This window comes from Phalacrocorax carbo, chromosome 2 (assembly GCF_963921805.1).
Source record: "Phalacrocorax carbo chromosome 2, bPhaCar2.1, whole genome shotgun sequence".
Taxonomy (NCBI): domain Eukaryota; kingdom Metazoa; phylum Chordata; class Aves; order Suliformes; family Phalacrocoracidae; genus Phalacrocorax; species Phalacrocorax carbo.
The window spans coordinates 76,624,177-76,651,213 of record NC_087514.1 but is presented as its reverse complement, the minus strand read 5'-3'; the positions used below and the strand labels follow the sequence as shown (position 1 = coordinate 76,651,213).

The 27,037-nt window shown below is 40.3% G+C and overlaps 1 protein-coding gene across 4 annotated transcripts in view; it reads right to left on the bottom strand.

The window, feature by feature from the left end:
* Positions 1–1,488: 1,488 nt before the first annotated feature.
* GRB10 (growth factor receptor bound protein 10) overlaps positions 1,489–27,037 on the bottom strand; it is a 145,520-nt gene continuing 119,971 nt past the window's right edge. For 2 of the 4 annotated variants that reach the window (XM_064443309.1, XM_064443311.1), the window contains 11 exons: positions 21,255–21,370; positions 18,372–18,446; positions 15,218–15,355; positions 14,503–14,613; positions 13,352–13,450; positions 11,064–11,141; positions 10,286–10,402; positions 9,337–9,403; positions 8,227–8,314; positions 5,428–5,521; positions 1,489–4,663 (listed from right to left, as the gene is read on the bottom strand). In XM_064443309.1, coding sequence (XP_064299379.1) covers positions 4,517–4,663; positions 5,428–5,521; positions 8,227–8,314; positions 9,337–9,403; positions 10,286–10,402; positions 11,064–11,141; positions 13,352–13,450; positions 14,503–14,613; positions 15,218–15,355; positions 18,372–18,446; positions 21,255–21,370 — 1,130 coding nt within the window. In that variant the 3' untranslated portion in view covers positions 1,489–4,516. The remainder of the gene's footprint in view (positions 4,664–5,427; positions 5,522–8,226; positions 8,315–9,336; positions 9,404–10,285; positions 10,403–11,063; positions 11,142–13,351; positions 13,451–14,502; positions 14,614–15,217; positions 15,356–18,371; positions 18,447–21,254; positions 21,371–27,037) is intronic. The other 2 variants (XR_010371552.1, XM_064443310.1) reach the window with 2 other exon arrangements.

The following is a 27,037-nucleotide window of genomic DNA, read 5'->3' as shown; positions in this document are numbered from 1 at the left end:
TGATACAAACTTACTCATAGGTTCAAATGCATTTAAGCTGCTTTGCTGGGCGAACTTCATGCTAGAAGGCTTTGTGTGGGATCGGACATCCAATTATGTCTGTTGTCCTGCAACTAATGTTGAAGCAGCACAAACTTTCTATCAGGCAATTAATTCCAATCTGTACCATATACCCATTTCTGACCCAGGCTAATCGTGTACTGGCGATGCTCCGATAGCCCAGGTACCTGCTGTTAACATCTAAGGGCCAGATTTCACAGGTGCCGCTTTGCACTTGCCACAGCTGTGGGCAGTTTGGACAAACACGCAGACGATACTGCCCTGCCATTGCGCAGGCTTACCAACGCCTTTTTACTGTGCAGCTTTTTTTTTCATGCCATCGCCTTTCTTGCCTGTGCCAAACGTAATACATAGTATAAAGTGAGGCAGGGTTTGGGGGTTGGTTTTTTTGTTTGTTTTTTACAGGTCTGTGTGTAATCATTAGAAGTCAAGGACTGTGATTCCAGAGGGGGCCAATTTCAATGTTAGCACAGCTTCCTTTAGCCAAGCAAGAAAAGGCACCTTCAAACCTTTTGTAAGCAAGCACTCCCCTTTGTTCAGCTTGGTGAAGGAGTAAGTTGCTGCATGCAGGAGAGTGAACGCTAAGCATTTTAACATGCATCTCCAGATAGAATAATTTTGGGGAATGTCAAAACCTGAAAGAAGTGCTCTGTGTTTATGCACTGATGAATGAATTTCACAATGTTAACATATAACTCATGCCCCACTGCAAGTACAAGCTCACATAAGACATAGCATGCAGAAGCCAGAGCGCAACTGAGGCTTGAAGTGGAATGCATTTGATGGCTTCCATGGATTAGCAAGGCAGAAGCAGGAAAGGTTTGCGTCCAACAAAAAAGTGAAACATTTCCAACCTTCTATTATTCCATATACCCGAAGAACCGACAATCCCATCCTGCCCCCCCCCCCCGGCTCTTCTAAGCAAAAACGTATTTTGTGCAGATGCGCTTTTCCACCTAAATGCTGATGGACCACTCCAATACAAGGATTACAGGTGTAAATAACTGCTTTCTGCAAGGACTACTGAAGAAGAGTTTTCTGATCCAACAGCTATCAGGCCAATGAAGTGCTTTATGCAGAGTACGTTTTCAGGGAGTTACAGCTTTATGACCCAAAAGATCCTCACGGTGTATTTCCTGATTTGATTCTAGCATCCTGCCCAAATGAGTATTGTAAATATCATAGCAGAATATCCCCAATAATTTTCCCCAAACAAAAGGGGCAAACAAGTTCTTTTTTACATGAAGGACAGTCTGTCCTAACAGGAATCATAAGACAGAACAGCCAGAATAAAGATGTCTTGGGGATCTTGTTTTCCTCTTAAGTCTTCTTAAAGACTGTTTAATGTAACCCACCCAAATAACCCAGAACTAAGGCAAGAGATACATGGTGTACGGATATATCCAAAAGATGACATTCATTCCAATATAAAATGAATAGCATTGTATTAACGTTTATTTCTAATTACAAGAAACAGAATATCAGTCCCTTATTTGTACAAAAATACCTGAAAGATTACAATTAGGTTCACAAGCCAAAAAGCTATTTACAGTATGAAGCAAAGCATATTGAATAAAGGTTTTGTCTCTTAAGTTAATACCTTTTGCATTCCCTGAAACTTTAAACTTTATTCCATTTTACAGTCACTAAATCTTGCATTGTGACAATATAATTTACGATAAGCAAGTCTTGCCACTGGAAAGGTGCATTGATTGGTCAAACTGTCAGGTATTTAGTGCAGAAAAGATAAGACAAAACATCTAAACTGAGGCACGTGTTTCTTCAAGATTAATTAACAAATAAAAAGGTTTTTGTACTTTAACACCTATTGTAACATAACTTAACTAGTAACCTCATTACCAAAATGGCTTGGCATTTTCCTTCTCAACATATTCAAGATTGCTACATGAAGTATTTATTTAGAAAATAAAATCACAGGCAAAAAGATAAAAATTCAACAGGCTCCAAAACAACCCTGAGCATCCCCTTTACATTCATGTCATTTAAATACAAAAATAAGAGTCAAATGTCCTTCAGTCCTTGGTATTCTGAGCTGGCAGCCAGCTGAATCTGTTGGAAAACTAAGGTGGTATTGACTGTTTTCCAGCAGAAAGAAGACAAAGCAGCCATCTGCTTAAGTAAGATTGTTGCCACTTTGAAGGTGGTCACTTTCTCAAAACAGCTCACTTCAGCTGGGAAAAGTACAAAATACTAAGTCAACCATCTACATACAAAAATCATGATTCATAGTCAAACTTTTATTCTCAATTTAAATAAGATGCAAGGTTTTTTTTTATAAATAGGAAACACTGCAAATACTATCCGCCTACTGGGAAAAATGCATGGTTGTCACTAAGCTATGTAAACTGGAAAACTTAAAACTACAGCATAAATGGTCTTATTAAACTGGTAATGTAGTCAATACAAGAATCTTTTTTCTCCTAATAGGGGCCAAATAGAAGCATGCAAAGTGAAGTCAGACTTAAGTTAGCTTAATTTCAAGGTTTTAAAATACATTGTCTAGAAAGCAGGAACACTCATTTCACTATGTACAATTAAAAAAAAAAAAAAACAAAAAAAAACAAAAAAGGCTTCTACTAAAAACAAAATCAAGTGTCTTCATTTTTAATATCTAGACATTAAATGAAAAAAAATACTAAATGTGTTCTGTAAACTAAAATACAGTGTTTCTATACCATTGACATAGTAATAAGCTGATATGGACGACTCAGGCAGGTTATGGTTTGTCTTAAGCTATTCTCAACACTACGTGAAGACCTAAAGGTGTAGGATTGGTTTGCCTTCTTTACCCTTTCAGATGGCTAGGATTTCAAACCCAGTGGCAAGTATTAGTAAGGATGAACTAGCCTGTGTCAATCATTTACCATCTTAAGAATGCTCCGTTCTGCACTACGCTCTGCAAGTTCCCAGGGTGGAATACTTCTCCCTGTGGCTAACTTCATGAAGTACTGGGAAGTTAATTCGGTTACAGCTCCTGCGCCAACCCCCTTGCTGAAAAAATGGTATTTGCAACGGGAGGATCAAGGTGGAACTCAGCTTTAATACCGAGTTGTCATCAGAAGGAGTTATTGTGTAAACATTAAATAATGGATTTAAACACTAACAATAAAGTAGTTCTGATGACAAACCAGCACCAGAGCAGGGTACGCGCTTGCCTGCCATAGGTACTGTAGCATGTGTGACAGAGACCACCAGTTACCTTGATGGATGATATTGCCAGCAGCTAGTTCACAATCAAATGTGCTTCCATTCCCAGTATGTTATTTCTCACGATGTAAACTTTCATGGCCCCACAGAAAGCAGAAGGGGTACAGTTCTTTTTATGCCCTATTCCCCAGGACAGCTTTGTGTCACTGTAGCTTTATTATATGGAAAGAGCTCTTTGAAACAGTCTGAAAATTCAAGGAGCTATAAAGCTAAAAACACTGGTTGTTTTTTTTTTTGTTGGTTTTTTTTTTGTAATTTTATATTTTTTATTTTTTTTTCTTTTGTCATACTAAGACTACCCGCAGAAGAATCTTCTCACAAAAAAATGGTGGTTTCAAATACAAGTGTAGTCATTGAGTCCTATTCTATTTAGTAACAGTAAGTTTCCTCAGGAAAACAGTCAAAAGGCTGTAAAAAACAAACCACCACTCCAATGATAAAAATTTGTGCATAGAATCTAATACAGTCTTTGCATGACTGGATGCCACTAATATGCCATCAACCTACTACAGCCATAATGCTACAAGTCAACAGTTTGATGAGGACATATATGGTGGTATGTTCTTTTAGAATTGTATCCTCATTGCTTCTTCAAAGACATGTGCAGATCATCGAACCTCAGGTCTCCAGAGAAGTTTTGAGACGCACACGCACACGCGCGCACACACACACACACACACTTCTTGATTTTCTTCTAGATCCTTTTAGGCTGAAGCATTCCATACATTTTAGGGTGCGGATTAATACCCAACTCCTGCGTGAATTTTACAAGCCACATCAGCTCCTAATATAGGCTGCATACAATATCCGAAACAAAGTAGGAGTGCAAAAAAAGTGATCAATACAAAAAGTAAACACACTAGTCTCAATTGTCAAGATTATTCCAGGGCAAGAGTTCTTTTCAAAGATTTCTCCTCACACTTGTTCCTGTTAAGTGGCCCAGCCAAGATAGCTTCCAGTTTTGCTTCAAATTTACTCATGGTTTTACATACCCTCCCCCCATTTTTGGGATGCTGGGACACTCAGCAGCAATCACTCTTAGGTGTTAGACAAACCAGCAATCTTGGTCTGTTGGCACCTGTCGAATCCATCCCTTTCAGAGTCCCAAGGTGCATAATATTTTGATTTATGTTTGCCAACTTACAAACCTGCCAATTCCCCAGTGTCAACGTTCCCTTACAACTACTCTTCTAGCAAATCCAGTCTTCAGTGAGAGTCAGATTTGAGGTCATAAGGCCACTCGGATGCAGTGGTGTTTGAGTTTGCAGGGCAAGACTCCTTTGTTTAGTTGATAGAATTCAACAAGCTGGATTAGATCACTGAATTTGGTGTTCCCATCATCCAGGCTGAAAAATATCTGTCCATCATCTTCACACTGGGGAAACCAAATGTCCTTTTCAAGTTAGACTGCACATGAAGAGACACAAGGATGGCAAAACATAAAGAGTACAAGTGTGTGACCTAAGATAAACGGTGGGCACTGCCCAAACAACCTAGTGCCCAGAGATCTTCAGGGAGCTGTGCAGAGCACTGGAAAAGAACGTACATTAACCCGACTCAAAAGGTTTTGTTTATGAAAGTGAAAGCTTGTGGGCGGAGTAACCAAAAGTTGTAGGGACAGCACTGATCTTCATTACACCAAATAAAAATACCCCCAACATATTTGTAAAATCGGCAGGTGAAGCAAGAGAAGAGGGGTCAGACCAATAAGGAGGTCTACCGGATCTTAAACTTCTGATGCTCTTTTGGATCCAGATAAAAATCAAATAGGTTCTCAATGTCTCAGCGTAACATTATTTTAAGTTCAACGTTATCGGATAACCTCCAGAACAAAACTTTTCAAAAGTGCCCCTAAGTTATTCTATGTTTGTCTAAGTGATAGGGAGACAACTGCTGCTGTTGTCGCTGTCACTTGTCACAGAGAACAAGTTCTGTGCGTTACTTCTATACCCAAGTGGCTTACAGGCAACGTTAACAAAGACTTTTCATCAGACATTTGACAACTCTAAAGAATACTTGCTAATGGAAATGTCCCTGTTAATTTCATCAGTAATTAGAAGAAGTCTTTTCAGATGTTCGCAAAGCTTTAGGATTTAAAATATCTTTTTTTGTAATCAGCATCAAAAATAATCTACTTACCGGCAAGATTTGAAAATGCTTTATTTTCTGATGATGGCACAGCGTAAGTACAAATGCCTTTGGATTGCTTTGGCTGTCCCGGAGAAGAAATAGTCTAGGAGAGAACATTGTTCAGTACACACTGAATGCCACAATCCATTTTTTCATAAGTAATCACACCTACTAAGTCACTTTATGCTATTGCCTAACTCATCTTCAGTTGCATTAACAGGTGGTTCCGTAACGGGCAATTTGCTTGCAGTTTTTATACCATGGCTATGGAACACAACTAGATGAAGAAAGAAGTAGTGAAAGATACATGACGGGAGTTCTTCCCCTATGGATGGAGGCGTGAGGCTTTTCTTGAGGGCCTCCCTACCTCAGCTTGCCATTACTGATAAATACTCTCCTGAAGAAAATGCTCTCATTTAACTCCGAAGCAAATCTGGATTTCTGTAGATGGGAAAGTAATACATGAGAATCTATTCCCACTCTCCAGTATCTTGCATGAGTTTACAGAAACCCAGTGTTAGCAAAATTATGTTGACGCCAAATGGCTGCAATTGCACAGGAACAGCTCAATACTTTCTTAAAATGACTTACCAGTTAACTAGCACACTTGTTATCAAGATGGGGAAAACACACACTGATTTTTTTCCCCTGAAACAGTCACAGTATTTTTCCCTCAGCATCACTGAAAAAGAATGTACTTTAGGAGTATAGCCAGCAACATCAAACACTATGTAACTGTCACTCTTAGGTTGACTGACATCACTGAAGTCCTAAGTCAAATGGTTAAACACACACTTGAAGAGGAGAAAAAAAATGTAGTAAAAAAATGTTTCCTCCCCATGACATTTATGAACTGAGGAAGGATAACCTCTCAATGCCACAGGAAACAAGAATACACCTTTGGCTTAAGGCTCACAGTGCTGGTCACCAGTGGATTTGTGAGATGGCCAAGCACTGGACTGGGACAGGCCTCAAGTGCTCTTAATTGCTAACCACTAAGCCAGAAACAGCCTTTTCCAAGGCTGAGTTACAAGAACTGCTTGTAGTCTTACGAACCCGAAAGAATTTACTCCAGCTCCTCAAAGCTGATTGAGAAATGTCAATACCACAAAAACACACCATCATAACCTGGGTCAGTCCAATACTCAGAAACAGGCACGTCTGGCCACCACCGGAAACCAGGCATGGTACTGGAACATTCCTTTTTAGTCCTAGCAAGACCAGAATTGTGGAAAAGGGACCAAAGACTTTACACATGAGCCTCCATCTCGGTGAGAAAGATCTTACCTGCCCTGTGGTCACTGCAGTTCATGCAGGTATCTCTCAATTATCTTTCTCCTAGCCATTTCAGACTATGCATGGTATCATAAGCTGGTGGCACAAAGCAACGCTCAGCACAACTGATTCTGCGAGTGTTCACTCAACCTCTAGCAAACAACAGGCTGTCCACACAATGACTATAAATATAGATGCATCCTCAACAATAGCTTCCAGAAGCAGCCAAATGATAGCAGTATCAGCTGCATACATACACTGAACATCTTACACAAGCCATCAGAAGATTGTTGACTTTCTACCTTATTCTCCTCAAGAACACGCAGAGCAGGAAAACACAGGCAAGACCTTTCTATCCTGAAAACCACGGTCCTTAGATCTCAGAGCACATAGGTCATATGGTTCTTTTGCCACTACTGACTGACCTTACTACAGCCAAACTAACAATCTTCACCTTCCACAGTGAGTAGGCTGGCTAGGCACACATTTAACACTGCCTCAAAGTCACTAACACCTTTATGAAAACCCCGAGAAGGATGGGCCACTAGATTCCTAAGGCAACAAGTCAAAATGAACCCAAGATTGTAAAGAAGGTCTGCGGTGTGAGAGAATCAGAAACCCTACAAGTCAGCAGTGCTCCTTTGCTTTCTTGGGCTGTCTTCTCTGTTTGACCTGCTAAGCTAAAACCTTTTCTCATATGACTCCCAATAGCCTTAGCCCTGCAAAAAACCCAAAACATTAAAAAATCCACTGATTTATGAATATGTACATGCAGTAGCAATTTTTATTTCTCTAATGTATTTCATTCCTCACAAAGATTAGGATGCTCCTGAATCAAAAAATGCCAAAGAACGGTTTGACCTTGACTGTCTCCCGAGAAGCCAACATGGAAGTTTCTACATTAACCCTGACAGCAGTGAGCTTAGTGAACTGAAGGCAACTATGCTCTTCCCACCCTACAAATAAAGAACTGCTGAATGCAGTTTAAGCAGCTTCCCTACCATAACCATATCTACATATAAATAAGGGAAACAGAGTTGCTCAGAAGAAGCTTCTATCTCAACTACAGACATTTTAGAGTGCCGGAATAGGTATTTTTATTCCTTTGCTCTAGAACAGAAATAAGAGAGAAATCATTGACTGCTCTGATTCATGCAGAAAAGCACAAATGGCTGATTATAAACTTGTGGGCAAATGACTATGTACAGCTTTGCCTGAAAATTATGTCCTCAATGCAGATTACAGGAATTAATTCTTTTCAAATTCTATCATTCTCTAAAACTTGATTGACTTGGTTGGAAAGAAGAAAAAAGTTTAAGAGTATTCTTAATATTTTTTCAACTAAAGAGTTAGAACCCACTCTACGAACATGTACTCTGAGTTTTTGAAATCCAGGCAGGTTATAATGGGACTCCTCAAGAATTGGGTTACTCAGAAGGGCTCACAAACCTGTAAGCCCTTACAGCAGAAGTTGTGCTTTTGTCTGTAACGCTGACCATCAGATCATAAATACTAAGCCACAGGAATACCTACCCATCTACAAGCCCTTGTTGCTTAATAATCCTGTGAGATTCTTCTCTAGAGATTCTGCCATGAAACCAGTGCTGTGTCCTATGAATGACTGGAGGCGAGAGAGAAAAGAGGGAAAGATGGGATGGTTAAAAATGGTAGTATGTGCAACAGTTTTTTCCACATACTAAATATTTAAATGTTTAAAAAGTGGGTATAGTTTTGTTACATAATATATCTTTTATCAATCAATTAAAAAAAAATTAATCATTATGAAAAAAGTGCACCAGCTGTTGCATCTACTTGGTATGCCAAGCAGACAGGCATTATCTCCATGTATTTGCTGATTTGCAGATGTACGATTCGGTTAATGAGAGATATATCTCTTACAATACTGCCTTTTCATAGTTTCTTGAAAATGTTGGTACTAAACAATTCTTAGAATGCAACTTATGAGCTAACAAGTTGGAACCAATTCTCTTTAACTCTGAAAAATGAAAAGCGCTTCGCCTTGTGCTTTCAAGGGTAGAGTTACCCTGAAATATCTTAATGCTTATTGTTTTATTGTTTTTCAAATGGTACTTTTAAATCTGTTCAACAGAACAGAAACACAGCATAGAAAGAGAACAGCTGTGTTTCCTTTAGGAAGTCCAGGATATTAATGTGCAATCTCCTGTATTTTAATAAACTTACTACAATCTCAAAGGGATGTTCGGGACTCACATTACAGGCATCCACATTTCACATTTTTCAGTTACAGAATGATTGCTATTTTGAGGATTCTCATTTTTACTCTCTAAATACTAACAGATCATTCTGACTTTCCTTGTCTAAAATGAAGAACTGGCTTATGGAAACATTTATAGAGTCCCAATTTTCACAAAATCTGAGTTCAAAAGATAAAAATTGAAGAAAAGCTTGAGCGCACCTTCAAAGGAAAACAAGTCCCTTCTACTGTGTCTGTATGGTTAAGCATGTGAATGACACAGAAGCTCCTGATAAACATAAACGCAGTATTTGACATTGAGGCATTACTACTACACGACTGCACTCTGTCTCTGTCTCTACATGAAATACAACTTGTATTTACCCACAGAGGCCTCTTATACAAACTTACGAAACAGCAGAATTTACCTGTACTCAGTGTGGAAGGATGGAGTGGACTTTGGCTACCCAAAATGTTCATTCTTGTGCTACGTTTCTATAGAGAAAATGAATTACCGTTAAATCCACACTAAAGCCTCAACAGAAGAGAACTAGTGCACATGCAATACAGATTTAATTTACAGGAAACTGGGGGCTGGGCAAGTTTAATGCAAGGATGAGAAAAAGAAATGCAACTTTGAAGGGGGCTAATCTACAAGCAGCAGCTCATTTCAGTTGGCTTAAAACACAAGCCAGATGTTAATGATGAAAGCTCAGTATCTAAAAAAAAGAGAGAAAAAAAGAAAAATAAAGAAAAAAATGACATAAAAAAGAAAAGTCTGATATGTTTCTGCTCAGGCAAAACACCAGGCACTCAGTAAATCAAGCAGTATTTCCCTCCCGTACATAAAGCACCAGCTAGTGCTTCAGTAATGACTCCTATTCCCTAAGAGACGAGCATGTGGGAAAACTTGTACTGCAGCTGTCTGTCCACAAGACACTATAAACAAGTTACATCAGTTTTCATTGCAAGAGGTCCTGCCTCTTGTATATTCTGCAATTAAACTTACTGGGAGCAAGCCATTAGTCAGAGCCCCAGCCTCTTCCATGTGGGGAAGCATTTAATTTGACATATTCCTCCTCAGAGACTGGTTTTGCAAACTGGCAGTAAAGTTCTGGTGGGTCTGCTTTCCCCCTCAACCTTCCTCTGGACACTAGGGGGACAGAGAAGCAGTGGTAGAAGGTTGTTGTGAATGTGACAGTTTTGCTAAAGATGGATATTGACTTTCAGATCTGCATGCTTGCAGTGTGATTGCTTCAGGTCGGAGCTAAGCTATACTGTGACCAGCACTGCACTAACATCATAGCACACTCTGTGTTTTGGCTCTCAACAGACACTTACTAATTACAAAAATAGAAAAGAAGAGAAGATAGCTACCCTCCAAGCATGTCCTTCTTCCAAGGCAGCACTCTGTGCTTCAGCAGGATTTTCAATAACTCTTCCTATTTGCCCCGAAAAATCCATTGCTACTAGTGAGTTTTCAGATACACTTCTCTGAAAAGGAATTTTCACTTGTTTCAAAAAACAGGGAAAGAAAAAAACAGCCTAAGAGTTTAATTTCAAAATGTTTTGGCTTCAGAAGACTGTCCAAAGTTATCCTTCAACGGCACAGAAAACATGTCTCTTTTTTCCCCCTTCCAAAAGATTCGCAGGCACAAAAATAGATGGCTTTTCTTTCTAGGCCGTAGGGGAGGGAGAGGATTCAAAGGCGGAGAATAAAATCTGTATTGCTCAAGTTGCCCACTTGCCCTGTTACTACACTCCAGTCGTTTCAGGGCCAGTTGGGATCCAAATATAGGATCTTCACTTCTAGATAGCTAACAGTCAGCTCTTGGCCCGACGTAGTTGAAGAGATTTACGTCTTAGTTTTGCCAGACCTAAGCTGGCTTCTGCAGAGACGGCCAGATGTCTCTGTACCGTACATCGCAAAGTGCCTGGCATATCCAAGATTTTTCAGTCATGTGGATCATGTAAGCCTAAGATAATGGAGAGCCAACCATGGAAACTGTACTCAAGCGAAACGTGAACTTTACATTGACTTGCTACACAACGCTGCACTGACACTCCTTAGCGTAAAATTTTCCATTTTTAAAATGCAAAAGCAAACGGATCTTTCCCAACATCCTACATGAATGAGGTAAAGTTCATTACTTACTACTGGAGTGGAGAAGTGCGGAAGCATGGCTTTTCTCTGCTGGGGAATTCTGTAATTCTGATACAGTAGCATTCCGTACTGCCAACAGAAACACAAGGCATTAGTACTCAAAGATATACCCTAGGGAAAAAAATACTGCAGTGGCTCCACTCACACTGGAGCAAGGTGCCACCAGTGTGTTAGTTTCATGATCAGAAGCTGTCCCAAAGCAATGTGCATTAAGTAATAGTGATTGGCAGGTGACAACCGGGCAGTAAATGTCACGACAAGTTTTATTTGAAAGACAGCACTTTTACAAGCCTGAGCAAAATGCACAGGTAATTTCTGCCACTCTCAGCTATCACCACGTTTGCCTTGCAGAATACAAGCTTTCGCCTGAGGTCAGAACACACATATTCACCCCCCCGTCTTTTTACCGTCTCGTAATATGAACTTCAAGAAAATTCTGCGTAAGAAGTTCTGTACAAGATAATATAGAGATGGGTTTTCATAACAATATAAAATATGAACCTTTTCATTCACTAGCTCTTTCAATAAATATCTGCAGGAAATAACACGCTTGGTTCGTTTCTCATCCCTGCAAAAATAAGGTGATTGAATTCCACTCATGCTCCCAGTTGAACATGATAAATTTTCACAGCACTAGTAGCTAGGAGGGTAGGAAAACACCTACTCAGTGCCCGCCCTAGAGGCACAGTGCTGAAGTATAGCAACACTGCTTACTGAATGTTTGAACTGAAATGCTATACCTAATTTTGTCAACGGGGTAATAAATGACTATGGAAAGCTAAATCAGTAAGTCGATAAAAAGGGGGGTCACAGCCACAGCTGTGGGGCGCAGCCTTAATTTTCCCTGACTACACACCTTCAACCATCTTTCAGTATTCCTTAAAAATAACCCCCTTTTTTCTCCCCGCGTGTTAACTGCCTATGGGTGAACGTTACATGCCAGTGTAGAGAAATTACTGCCATATGGTACCGCTGCTGCCACAGGTCGCGCTGCAAAGAAAGATTCCTCTGAACCCTCACAGCAAGACACACGTCTACATGTCTGGTAAGAACAGCTAATGCTGTACACTGCAAAGGTTTTTCCGTGCCATTCAGGAGCATCAGTGCCCCGACCAGTGTAACTAATTTCTTCAGAACAAGTGGTATCTTCAAGGCACGATTCACTACAGTTATCTGATCCTCTGTTTGAGCACTTTCCCCACAATGCAAAATTCTGCGTAAAGAGGGAAAGTAAAGGACAGCTGAGAAGCAGCACTGGAATTGCCTGGGGACTAAAACTCTTACCATAATTGTTAGTGTGTATTAAACACGAGTCGAGTCAAGTCAAGTCAAGTCAAGTATCTGGAGAGCGCGTTATGGCAGCCAGCAGAGGCATCAGCTCCACAGAAATCAAGTAGGCATCTTGTAACTCGGACTGCTTCTTGCATCCTGGCCCCTCCTAAGCTAGGGCACCTGCTTTTGAAACAACTTACAGCAGGAACTTCTGTACTGCAACACAGAATCTCCTACAGGCAACAAATGAGACAGTATTTGGGGAGCATTCCAAGAGGTGGGCTCGGCTTTGGAAGGTGACCACTTAATGTGGATGGAGAACAGGCACTGGGTCTTCATACCCACAGGCCTAGGACTCTGATTTGCTTTCCCTACACTTGCAGGGTTTTGCAAGATGGACAGTCTGCATGGGGAGAGGAGCAGGTAATGTAGCAAACATTTGCCAAGTTCTCTGCTTCGAAGAGCACAAAATAGTCAGCTTTCTCCTCACTTCCTTCTGTGCCGATTTTGTTTCAAAACCACTGTGAAGCCTCCTAGCATATTATCAAGAAATCTCCTTGTTTGCTCCCAGATATGAATAACTTTCAGCCAGAGACACGCTTGCTTATTTTTGTTCCTTTTTAAAAATAGAACCTTCAGAAAACTGCAAAAAAATGGCAAAGGCTCTAGACAGCGCTCTGTTCTAGTTAAGATAACCACTTGCCATTATCAAAACATTTTCTTTAGCTTCATGATAACTTGCAAATACCTTGTGAGGCAGTTTTCTGGCTCATCCACATATCATAAATTTGGCTCCAGAACTAAAAATACGCTAGATTCATATGTGGAAGCGACTGAGTTCAGTTCTGTGCCTAAAAGCTTAGGAGGGACAGGTCTACCCGGCATTTTGCTCTTAGCTGTATTTTTTGGAGGCAGATGATGTTTAAGAACACATAGGTGTTTTCCGATGATCAAAATAGCGACTTAACTATAGGCATAGCTCTATTCACACAGAAGAGATGAGGTACCTTGAGGAGTCGAAAGGCAGTCATCCAGCATGTCCTGCTTTGCTCATCTTCAGCACACAACAACCTCAGTTCCTTAGTCTCATTTCTCACTTTGTTGGGCTAGAAAACATTAGAGGGAAGTCAGCTACATTCAACCAACACCACTCTAAGTTTACTGCAGAGTAAAGGCATACAGTATTAGTCTAAGAATTGGACAGAAAAAGCTCATACCACCCTGCATTAAAGCTCAGGAGAAGCTGAGCATGCTTTGGAAGAAATCACTTTCTCAGCTGGGTCCAGTAAGATAAACGTCAGTGCCTGCTTTGAAATACCCTGCTGTTCTGGCAGTCTATAGGAATGAGGCACTCAGGCCAGAATGAGAACCAAGGTGTGCAGCGTTTTTTCTAGACTTGTGAGAAGTTTTACGAGCCCCCATTTTGAGATAAAGAACCAAAGTTTCTGTAAGTGAAGGTTACTGAAAGACTGCTTCCATCATTCAAGATCTGACCCTCAGCTGCCTCTACTCTGAGGTAAACCCATGTTGTCTGGCTCTGGAACGGCTGCTGGGAAGGAGACTGCTTCACCGCTGTCAATAAGACCAGCTCCCAGCCTTCTTTTTGTCTCAGAAAATTACACGGATCTTTGACATACTTTTCACACATACCCATCAACACAACAGGTTTTAAAATGCTCAAAGGCAGCTGCTTATTCTTATTTCCATTTTCCAAGACAATCATCATCTTTAAATATATGCAAACCTCTGGCCCGTAATAATGGTACAATTATACCCAGCTGGATCTTGATCCTTTGTTGCTATATAGGTGCTCGCTGTCCAGAGAAACTTTCCTGTTCAGCTAGAGCACTTGGGAAAAAGTCATCTGTGAGGTGAACCAAGGCCACCTCACAGGCACACCATGCTTCAGCACCAAGCTGATCTTGCACAGAAATTTCCCAAGCCAAAGGAGCACCAGATAAAGTGTTAAAAGTGTCACGTAAAATGATGGCAAGATTCACAGGACATGCCTGCCAAATGAAAGATGCTAAAGATCGAGTCCTCATGACAGACATGCTTGCAGAGCTTTACATACAAATCCCATTTAGCTGAGGGTTGAGGTGACTCCGAGCTACGAACACTCTCTTGAGCTTTGGAAGAACTGAATGAGAAAAATTACCTTTATACAAAATCCATACTCTGCAGGTGCATTGTACAACTTCTTGCCTGCTATCAACGAGAAGATATTGCTGTCTTCTAAGTCAGCCAACAATTGCAAATGTCTTGGCTCCTGTGGAAATAGCGTGATTTATCATAGGTAAGTGTGAGATTTTGGAAGGTCTTGCTGCAAGACCAACCTCCGACAGAGGGCAGTGTACGAACACCGTGCTCCTCTGTCAGGCAGCTTGAGGTGGACATGGCTCATCACCTGTAAGTATCCCCTACTAGCAGAAGGTGCTTTATACAAGAAGCCGCCAAAATACTTATTCAGACACAACCCATTAAAAAAGACACAGCCTGTTACATTGCTCCTGAGAAATGTGGAAGTCAGATAATATAAAATGTTGTTTAAGGTGTAATTTAAACTGCATCCACGAACCATGTGCTTGGAGAGCATGATTTCTCTTGCTAACCTTGTTAGCACGACTTCTGTGGCCACAATCATGCTGTCTGGCTAGTTTGGTTGTATTATATAACAATGCTATATAGCTGTTTTCATGCACTGAGAGCCCAGGGCTTGACTGTCTTTTGATCATGGCTTGCTCATCCTTTTCCATACGATAAAAAAAGGGAATGCTCTGGGCAGATATTTGAAAACCAGCAAAAAATACCCACTGGAAAGATGGAAAATGCTTTCACATGCTAGTACTGTGCAACTGCTTTTTTAATCTTACCTTTGAGGTTCCTTTTGTAGAACAATAAAGTCCTGATCTCCTCAAACACACATACAATTTCTTCCATGATTTCCTACCCAGCTCTTTCACATGCAAGAAACCTTGAATTTCAGGGCAGCTACTGGAGTTTAAAAAGTTCTGTTGGAGAGGAAAATGAACATGAGAATTGTGTCCTATGGATGCATCATAAAATTGTCACTGTATTTGCAGAACGGAGAAGCAAGTGGCACATCGCTTTGCTGACTTGGGGCGCAGTTTCACAGTGTGCTTAAACTGACCCAGACGGGTAGCTGATTTATGACCAGATTGGATACTCCTACTCCTCCTGTTACTTCTACCTGACGAAATCCTCCTGCCACTGACATTTTTCTGTTTTCTGTGTCAATACTTAAATCTCCAAAAGGCTAACCATTCCTCAGGGTCCCCATTCTACTTACACTTGTCCTGGAGGGACACAAAGGAAGTTTATTAATTCTTAACAGAAAATAATACCTTGTCACAACAATTCTGCCAACTAGTCTAACCTGGAAACACTGGCCAAAATCAGCAACTTTATCCCCAAGTTTTAGAATGGGAATGGCCTGTTTCAGGTTTTCCCACATTAAAGCCTTACATAGCACACGTATCTGTCCCAGGACAAGAGGTATAACAGAATATTTAACTCCAAATGAAATGTAGAGTAGTCAAGTAAATGCCAGCAATTACGCTAGACTTCAAGATCCAGAAGTATTTAAGTTCTTGACATAGAGGGACCATATATGGAATCATTTGATTTGCTCCCTAAGGTAAATGCCAAAGTCCTAATGAATCCAATAGTAGGAAGAAAAATGCATAAACCTGCTTGGCCCCGATGCCTCTGCAATTCTTTAAAGGTGTGTTTTGTTGTTATTTGGTGGACAATGCCCACAGGAAGAGGGGAAAAAAAAAACCCAACCCAAAAATCAGTGCCCTGTGTCAGAATTCTTAGTTGCATTAAAACCTATTTTTTCCCCCTCCTCCTACCCACCTCATCTAACAGAATGGAAAGGGACAGTCAATTTTTATGCTATTTGTACTATGAATCCACTTCTCACCTGTGAAAGGGAAGGACCAAAAGGACAATATATTCTCTCTGTGCAGCTAGATAAAGCAAAAGTAAACTAAGATGCAAGCTTTTTTACACATCTGAGCCAGGCTGACACTAGCGAAAATAAAGCCCCCTGGTTTTAATGCTACCGTTAAGACTACAAATACTAGCTCTTAACGAAGTATATGATATTGTGAGATGATGTTTAATACTCTTCCCTATTTCCTGTGTAATTAAAAACACAGTGCACTTGCTCAATGCTTGAGGTGGCCTCAGCTGCAACACACTTAATGACTACTAGACTGCAGGAAGTTTACCTTCAACAAATTACAGCCGTCACTGAAATGATGAAAAACGCTGGTGCCTTTTTTAAAAGTAAAGGTGTGTTTAATCGAAATGCTTTAAGGAAGATTGCCTTTTTTACCGTTAAACAATGAACCAAAGAGAATGTACCCATCCTCTTTCCGCCATCCTCTTATGCTGTTAATCCCCATGCTTTATGCTTCTCCAGGATTGTACCTAACTGAGCCTTCCCAGAAGCAAACAAGGTTGTAAGGTTTTCCTTTCCCTACTGTTTGAGTTACCCTAGGTTTGAAACTTTTTCATCTTCAAGAACGATCTTGGTCTTTTAGGGAGTCCCACTGCTCGTGTTAACAGGATAACTCAATTCTCCACTTATACTGCAGGAAAAAGGGTCCAAGGTGTGAACACCTCTGTTCCTAGCATCCATGGCAACGCCTGTTCACACCAGATTTGGTTCCCAATTGCAACCTCATTGCACGTGACTATCATTTTTAATTCTAGCAATTGGTTTGATTTTTGTTCCATACCCAGCTGAGAGTGGATACTAACATTTCAAGTTCCTCTGAGTGAAGCTGGAGTCAGTATTTCATGGATTTTGAAATGGTTATGGGACAAAATGAGTGCACTTGTTCAAAAGTCAGTGGAAACTTGTATTTAGACAGAGAATACATATTTGCAAACATGCAAAATGACAGAAATCAAACTAGAATCACTTATTTGTATGCATACTTTATATATTTGTGCCCTCTGCTTTATAATTTGCCTATTATTCATGGTACCATCTTCTAGGCATCACAGTCTTACATTCTTAATATTACACTCTTTTAACAAATTGTGTTTTAATTTGGCCTCATGAGTTGAACGTCCCCCATTTGAGAAAACAACTGAAGTGAAAAAGATTTAGACCACAGGGTTTAGATCAGGGTTCTTAAGCTGAGAGATTTAAGTGAACGAATTACTGGTCAGAGAGGTAGCCCACCCGTCAGCACCGTCCTTGGAGGCCAACCAACTGTGCTACCACCACAGCTCCTCCATGAGCAAGGAAGAAACTTTACAGCGACATCAAATTTTCAGTATAAACTCAGTGCACCTGCCACTGCCACTCCGATTACATGACTCTACCAACACATATGCATAAGGTACACACACCTGTAATTTAAATTGGGGATTAGATGGGATTACTTCGCAAATACTACATACAATTTTCTGTAACCACCTGCATTTACTTCTTAGGGAATTATTCTTCTATACAAAAGAGCAGGTAGTTGGCTGAACCACAGGGAAGTTGGTCCTTAGCGTTAACTCTCACCAGGCACAACCATGGGACCAAAAAAAAGCAAAAGCGAAACCTCTCACATCTCAAGCCCATCTTCTAATGTACACGTGCATTTTTACACTTTTTCTTACGCTATGATGTGGAGTATAGAAAAGTAATTCTGTTTTGCCTTTTATAAGGTATATTTGTTTTTCAGGAAGCATATCTGCTGCGACTGTTTTAGGGACAATGCTAGGTGGCCAAACCAGGTACCCAAAGAGTAAGTTGAATATTAAAGGATCAAATATATATCAACATAGCTATCAATACTTCGTGTTTCTAACTTACACCCCAATGCCACTGGGTAAGATCTTTGTTAGATATTTTCAACATTAGTACCATATGCTAACTCACTACATGGTCTTTCTCTGAGCAGCTATTTCCAGACCTCTGAATTCTCCCTTCCCTCCTCTCAGCCTCTCCCCTCCAGCTCCAAAACTTTCTTTGTGCATACAGATAACTTACAGTACCTGCAAAAGTTGGGACTGCGGGATACTGCCATTTGTTTGCTGGCACCAGGCAACCATTTGCTCTGGAAAGAAATTCTAGATACAAAGAGAGAAGACAATTGGAGGTCACGTTATATTTGAACACTTTTACATAGAACACGTGGAATTTTCTTCCAGTCGTTAATTTTTTGAAACGAACACTCTTAAATCAATTTGGACATCCCCTGACACAGAAAGTACTAGGGCTTTCAATTGCAGTTCTTCCCCTTCTTCTGCTCACCAAACGCCCATGCAGAAAGAACGTGGATTTTTAAAATATCTGATATGCAGCATTTCATGAGTGCATTTTCCCATTGCTTCCTCTTCTACTGAAGGCTTTTGGGGATCTCTAACACCCTCTACTTTCTAGGAAAGGACAGGATGAGTGGTCCTGCAGGTTGGGTACACAGTGACTCCTTCCTTATTTCATATTCTGCCACCAAATTTCTGGGCTTCCACCTCTTTCCAGAAAGGCTGTTCAGTGAATGAAAACTCTCTAATTCCACTTGCCATGTGCAAGATGCAGAACAGGAGGAATAGCAAGTTTTCTTTACACTCACAGGGGTAAGGTGGATGCAGATGCATTAAAAGAAGTGTCAGGTGGGGATGCTGCAGGATCTCCAGTATGTACACCTTTTACCTTTGATAGCACTCTCTATCCAAAATACAGTTCTTCAGTGCTATATCTGCTTGACCTTAAAACCTGCTCAGTCCCTCAGAAGGCACCAAATGAAGTGCCATTCGCAGACCTTAATTATGAGAAAGAGCTCATGTGTGCCTGTTGATCCCTTCATTTGGTTGTTCAACAGCCAGCTTATGCTAAAGGCTTGAAACCCTTCAATCTGTCAAGGGAAAAGCCCTTTGCAAAATCTACCCCTATATTTTTATATTTCAGGGTAACATAACAGAGCCCAGTGATTTTTCTTGTAAGGATAGGTCAGCACACATTTCATGAAATGAAGTAATAAAAATGGAACGAGGAGACACGTGCAATAATTAGGCTCTGTGTCACACGCCCTGCTTCATGTGCTAGATTTGAATAATCTCAAAGCAGACATCTACCTCCTTTCCCCCCATCCCACCAACACAGAAGCAAATATTGTTTAACACACAAACAGGTGCTTCTACAGAACTTTTCCATTTCAGGCATCCGGTACAATAACTCATTCATACTGAATCTTTGCATGACAAAGGTCAGACAGTTTTCTGACTGTTAAATTGATGACTTGACTTTGGATTTACTCCTCCAGTTCCCCTTTCAATTTCCATGTTTTAAAATGCCTATGTAATTCAGTACACTGAATTTATACACAGCAATTATATTAACTCATTCTTGAAGTTTTTAAACATTCTTTGAAGCATGGAGACATGCAGAAATGCTTGAAATAAAACAATGACTGATTAGATCAGGATGAATCACAACCAAAACATTTCCCGTTTAGAACATTCATCACTCTTCAGGTAATATAAATTTCAGTCTTTAGGGCATAAAGAGAAGGGCTGAAGAGCAATCACCCTTCTGCCAGGTAAGTTGCACAATGAATTATGAAAGCTAACATTTACCAGCCTCTCTGAGTAGAAACAGTGCCATATGGCAACAGCTAATGCAACGGATAGGGAGCCTTTGCATTCTTACACCAAAAGAATGATTTATTCTCTGACTGCAGGAGCCTGGTACTGAATGCCAAGCATTCTGGGTTTTACTCCCATGCTCTGTTATTAATTAAATTATACCACATGAAACCAATGTGCTAGCTCCTATGATACCAAAATTTCTGTACCACACTCAGATGCTCATAGGTTATCAGATGGGAAGATCAACAGAAGTGAAAAATTACAAACACTCCATGTACAGAAATGTTTCACACAGTAAGTCACAGCACAGCCTCTGAAACAAGCACTAGCAGATGACAAATGTACGCACAAGCACATGTGCGAGGATGCAGCAACTGTGCATTAGTGTCTATGAGGAAAGGAATCAATTTATCATCTGCCGTAACTTCAGCAATGAGTTTTCATGTGACCTCATGCATCCTCCTCCTTCTGGCACCACAAATGCCCAACTGACCCAAAATCTCTTCTCACCTAAACCACCTTTGGACTATCCTTCTTCAGCTATCTAGACGGGTCGCACCAGTTGACATCGGTTCATGTCAATAGCCCATTCAAACTTAATTGTTTGGATAAAAGGTGAAAAATCATCCCCAAATAAGCAGTTACACTACAAACAATTTAAAATTAGGACATTCAAAGGATCTTACAAATCCTTGTAAGATATAGATATGACAGAGTACTTTTCAAGCATAGATATACACGAGAGCATACAGAGGGCGAGTCACTATGATCAGTAAAGAAGGCAGAGCACACTAGTAAAGCACAGCCATAGGGGAGACACTGTACAACATATATAATGATGAACTGGAAATTCCTTGTATGTAGTAAGTGCTTTAGGGGTTTCCCAGAGGTTGGGTTTTTTTTTAATTATTACTGTCAGAAATTAAAAGGTTTGAATACCACATGCTATGTGATCAATATGCTCCAAACTGAGTAATTCTGAAGATTATTAATAAATTGCACTTCTGATTGTTTTAAACCAACAAAGACTTCCCTTGTCTTGGTCACTCTCCAACATAACAATAGCCATTTTGAAACAAGTATATTTGGTAACTTGAAAACACTTGAGGTTTTTAGGCTGGGAGGAGAGTACACGGAATTTAAACATTGGTTAAAATTTCTTTGGAAAGAATTCTGTTTGTTGGTTGCTTTTTTTTTTTTTGTAGATGTTTAAGACAAAACAGTGCCCAGCAATGTCACTGCAGTCCATCCCGCTCTCTGTAGTGTAAACAACTAAGTAATGAAACTCACCATGGGATTTTTGAAAAATTCATATTTTGCGTAATTCTTCCTGAACAAAAATTTACTTTCACTTCCCATTGTGGACTCGACTTGAACTATGAGCTCATGATCTTCCAAGCATCTCTCTGTGGAAAAAGAACATGATGTTAACACACAGCCAACCAGCAGAAGCAGCGACACCAAATTCCAAAGAACAGGAGAAAAACAACCCAGTGTAATTCCGTTACCTTTTAAGAAGTTAACAGAGCATATTATAGCTTTCAAACCATACTGCCATGAGGCATTTAAAGGGATTGGGGCGCAAGTATAATGTTACATGGCAGTGTTCCTCAAAGATTTCCTACATCAGGGCTTCATAAGCACAGACTTTTGAGAAAGGAAAGAAGGTGAGGTTTTTTGTGTGCAGTAGCTTAAATAATACACATGAACCTCTTCTTTTGGTGCTAGCTATATGCCATGGAACTGGCAAGGTAGACAGATTTAAGGGGAAAAAAAGGCCACCGTTAGGTCTTGAACTATCACAGAAATACAGTGTCCTATTTGATCACACTCTATAAAACCAGTTCATTTCAAGGTGAACTTCAGGCCTTTATTGTAGATGCTAGACAATGGGGTTTATTATGAAAGAGGTCACAGGATCTACTTTACAGGAATACTGACAGAGACAAATGTTTTGTACACATGACAGGGCAATTTTTTGCTCTAGATTTGGTTACAAGGTAACTCCCCATAACGACCACTTCTCTGGTCAAAAGAATGGCACATCAAAGCATGAACAGATAGATAGCTTAATAAATCAAATTCACTGAAAGCAGTAACTCAGAAGGCAGCAACTGGGCCAAGTGTGCACTACTTAATAAACTCATTATCTTGGCAAATCTTCAAAAGTTTCCAAGAAGATACTTCGGTATCTTTCAAAAGTCTTGATAATCAGTACTTTCATCCCTTATATAATACGAAATTAAAAAATGAGGTCAAACAACAAATAACTTTTGCAAAGCTCGATCCAAGAAGTGTGTGACTTGCTGGCCAAAGAAGTTGGGAGAGTCGCTTCCTCTCACTTCATGTTCCTCCATCCTCACATTCCCACCGTTAGAAATGCCAGGCTGCCACCCAAGATCCCCTGGGGTGTTTTCAGGACACAAAGCAAGCAGTCATTGGTACCTCAGAAAGTAGCATGCTCTTGAACATCACTTGAATTATTTAACTTAGCAGATTAATGTAACTTCTTTAACTGAAAATTTAACCTATCTCAGAACGATCCCACTGTCTTTTTCACCTGCATTTAGACTCGGTCATCACCAGCTTCATTGAAGTCATTGATGACTTCACCATTTACTGTGCATTTGCAATGCCCAGCCTTGCTATACATTGTGTTTCAAGGGGCTAACACTGAAGATTTTCCATACTGGGCTGCTCTCACATAAAGAGCTGCTGCTTAGTGCATCAGCCATAACACCACTTTTAAGGAGTAGTTCTTTGACTACTGTACGCTGCGATACTGCTGTTGATATCAGTTAATTAAGGATATTTTGCACCACCTGAGCATTCATCACCTAAAACCTCACATTATGTAGGGGCTTCACAGGTGAAGATCTATTGCTACTGTCACAGTTTTAGGCAACCACTTAAGTCAAATCTCCACACTGTGATAAGGAGGGTAGTTCTATGAGGATGGAGGGCCTTTCTGCTTTTTGAATTATGCTCCCTCCAAAAAACCATTTAATTATCTTGATACAAATCTTCATCACAGTATGAACCCCACGAACCCTGAAAGATCATGCGTCCTGCTACTGCCTGCTTCGGCCATCGCACAAAGTTGTGGTCTTTCCTTCCCTAACACACTGAAGGATGCTCACCTAAGGTCAGGGACAAACCACATCCTGTTCAGTCTGTCCTGAGGAATGCAGCATAGATGAACATTTGCCAATTTGTTTGGTATTTTGATTGTTAGTTTTTACAAATATACCCAGTGACTGTTTCTTAGATGCTTTAGGCAACTACTTAGATGTATGTCTTTACCAGATCAAGACCCTGGAGAGTCTGTGGTGATACTCCTGCTGATTTAATGTTTATGTTTTCATTTTGATGGTGAAAGCCATCTTGAAGAAAAGGTGCAGCATTTCATAGCATGTGCATGTAAAAAGGAAGCTAGTCCTGGTCAGTTTGCTACTACTTCATAGAAGATGTACACTTGGGAATTCCTTGGTGATTTGCACTCGGTTAGTAGAAGTGGGATGAACTGCCACTTGACACACCAGCAACTCAACCTCGGCCCTGCTTTGAGCTTCTTGCTATGAAGTAGAAACACAGACATCAGTGTATTAAGTTCAATAGGTCAGTCTGTCTTCAAGTGGTATTGCTGCTGAAATGACAAGAAACATCACCTTTTTGTTTATCTTGATAGGCTCAACTCGGTCTCCTCTACATGCTTCCTGGAACAACAGGACAGACTATTTTTTTTCCCCAAGAAATTGCCCTGTATAACTATCTAAACTTATACAGAACTGTGGAACGGATACAAGATGGGAAAAGGAGCTGGATTCCACCGTGAACAACTCGCAGGCATAGCCTAAAATTCCCAATTAGAAGATCACTACAGATGACAGGTGGACCAAAGCGTGAAACAGTCTGCCCTGTTTTCATAATTTAACAAGCACCGAGTCTAACTGTTCCACTTTTAATTCATTCAGATTAAGGCAAATCAAATTTAATGCACATGTAAACAAGAAAATCTATGTACGAAACTATGCAGCGATTCTTCTAACCCTACATATATTTCAGAGCCCTACTACTTTTCTTTCCTGCTTCAACTATATATAAGATGGATAGTAAATGCTGGTGCTGGAAAATGAGGTTTGTAGGTAGGGATTCTTTCAGTGTCCAGACACACGCTATCGTGACAGCCTGTCTGTATTATTATTATTATTTCTGTTAATGTCCGATACAGATATGTTAACTACTACCAATTTAGGACAGGGGCTAAGCATGGAGTAGCACATAGAGAGAATACCACATTTTATGAACAGGTTAGGTGTATTTCTAGCTGCAAACAAAATAATGGGACCGATTCAAGTTTCACAGACTGCCTGACCACAAAGTGTTTTAGATATGAGTGGCACAGTGCAGCAGGAACCATTTCCACATGTTAAATCTAAGCAAGTCTGATATAAATTGTCACTCCATCACCTCCAGTGAGAACACAAATACTTTGTGCAGTCCAATAACTGTTTGAAATTATTTGCAGGCACGTGTGTTATTTGGAATACACTTGACCACGCATGCAAAGTAAGCGGTCAGGTGAAGGTTCCTCAGAAACTGGGACCTAGAAGATCACCCTAGTGATAAATATGCAGCTGACTTAAAAATCTTGCTCTTGTCCTCAGTCTGTTCAACAGTAAAACGATGAACTGGTTCTGCAAACTGAGCTCTTTTGGAAAGTAGTATTAGGAAAGACCAGGGGGAAAAAAGAGATAGTGAACTTGAAGGAACTCTCTTCTTTTGGTGGGATTCAAGATTACCACCTACAGCTTTAAGTCAGCAAGAACGTCTCAAGTAAGAAATGTCTTCTGGAAACACAGAATTCTTACTGCTCTTAAGCCATATTTCTTTCCACAATGCTAAGTATCTGTTCGCAATTGTTTCATGCTACATCAGATGTACTAGAAGCAACCTTATTTCTAGAGGGAAAAATATGGAACATCAGACACCTGATAGTAACTTCACCCAAGGTGCTGGCAGATTACTACCTTGAACTGACAGTCTCTGAAATTCAGGGAAGCATCTAAGCTACGGAGAAGCTAGAAATAAGCATCTGTATCACAAAGAATTCAAACTGCAACCAAAACTGGGTAGACGCATAAAAGGTGGTATTTGAAGTTCATTGACTATGTCACAGTGCATACTTTGGTCCCCAAATACAAGAAATCGGATGTTGCTGTCTCACGTTAAAGGAACTCTTTTATTCCCTTTGCTGTCCACATCCTTTCAAATATGCAGAATTTGTATCACTACATCTTTTTTGATACTTTAAATGTTTTTTTCTTTGTTTGCTTTACACCCTCAAAGGCTGCATTACTTTTCACACAGATCTACTGCGTGGCCTAGAGAGGACAGCCCTGGAGCAGTCCCTGTGGAACTAAGTTTTGGGGCTACTGAAGCTCAAACCTGCACACCCTGTTTCCTTTCTCTGGGCAGCCTGGGCCCCGCTTTGTGCTTCAGTATGAAACAGAGGTCCGAGGCAGGCAGGTCCCCATGTATATAAATGCAGCCCGATAAGTATCTTGCTCTTTTCCCATCATTGTTAATTACCAAGTTATTTGCGTGTAAACAGAAGCTTTTGATTTCCTAATCAGCCTCCTGCCCGATTCATTCAGAGATGTCACACACCAGAGTTTGACAGCACAATTAGTCACCATGGAAGCTATTGTGATGTCACAAATACTGAATTGTGGCATCATTGAATGAATCTGGCAGGAGAAGGATGTTGGTTACAAAGGAGAAGGCTTCTGTTTACACAATACCTTGGTAATCAGCAATGATGGGAAAGAGAATATAGAAAAAAGAGAGCCTGGTAGTTTAATGAGTATTGATAAAACTGAAGATTTGTAAAGGTTGTTAGAAGTGCACATGTGGCATATTAAGCTACGGAGATAAAGATTCTGTAATTTATACCTTAATTCTTTACCTCATCCTATGATCTCAGAACTGAAAGTATATCACAGATATATATATATATATATACACAAACGAGTGTTTCATGGTAATTTTTTCACATATTAGGAGAGATACCTAATAAAACCATTGAATAATCAGGATATCCTATGATTTGGGGGGGGGGGGGGCGGGGGGGGAGTGCTATTCTGTAAAGCAGTTAATTTCTCTGCATTTAACAGTATTGGTTTAGGGCATTACATTTCCAGCAAATTGTTTCCTTTTTTTTTAATTTGTAAGGGTTCTGAATTATATCTTTAGACATAAAAAACCCTATTAGCTACAGATAGCATTCACAATTCCAGTGCCGGTGACTGCAGCTTATGATTTGTCTTCCTCTATTTTCTAGAAAAAATTCCCCATGAAGTGTATCGACTAATACACCAAATGCTACACTTTCTAAAGCGTTACTGTATGCTACGCAGAATTACAGATAGCGTATCTGGGCAATATGCAGTTGCAAGCTGCACAGCAGAACCCTGCAACTAGTCAGTGCCACAAAATAACAGGAAAAGCAAGACGGAATAACATGAGGTTCTTTCAGGTACCGTAATTAAACCCATTCATGGTGTTATTTAATTCCCCACATTTCTTCTTCTTTCTGCCTTCTTGAAACTGTAACCATGACACCTTAATTTCAGTCAGGTGGAGGAGCTGCTGCCTGGAGAGCAGATGCCACTGCTGGTCCAGAAACTGCCCATGGATTTGCGGTGGTGCCACCATTTTTCCCCTGCCTGAAGTCAAGTTTAGCCAACCCCCTCCCCCACCTCAGCATGTCTAGCTTTCATAAGCATTACTGTAGGTATGCAAAGCTGAGTCTGTTCATCCAGGTCTCCCAGCTGGTGATGAGCTGAGCTGTTTCACAGGACCGGTACTCTAAGGATCAAGCTTAATTTGCCTAAGCTGTTTATTTGCAATAGCTTCAGACACAGCAAGGTAGCAAGAGAGCGCTAGCGCAAAGGTTAGACAATTATTTTTCTTTTTTATATTAAAAAAAACCAGAGGATGGGAAATAAGAGAAGGGCTTAAAATGGCTTAAACGCTTAACACATCAAATGGTAATACACAAAAAGCACGTA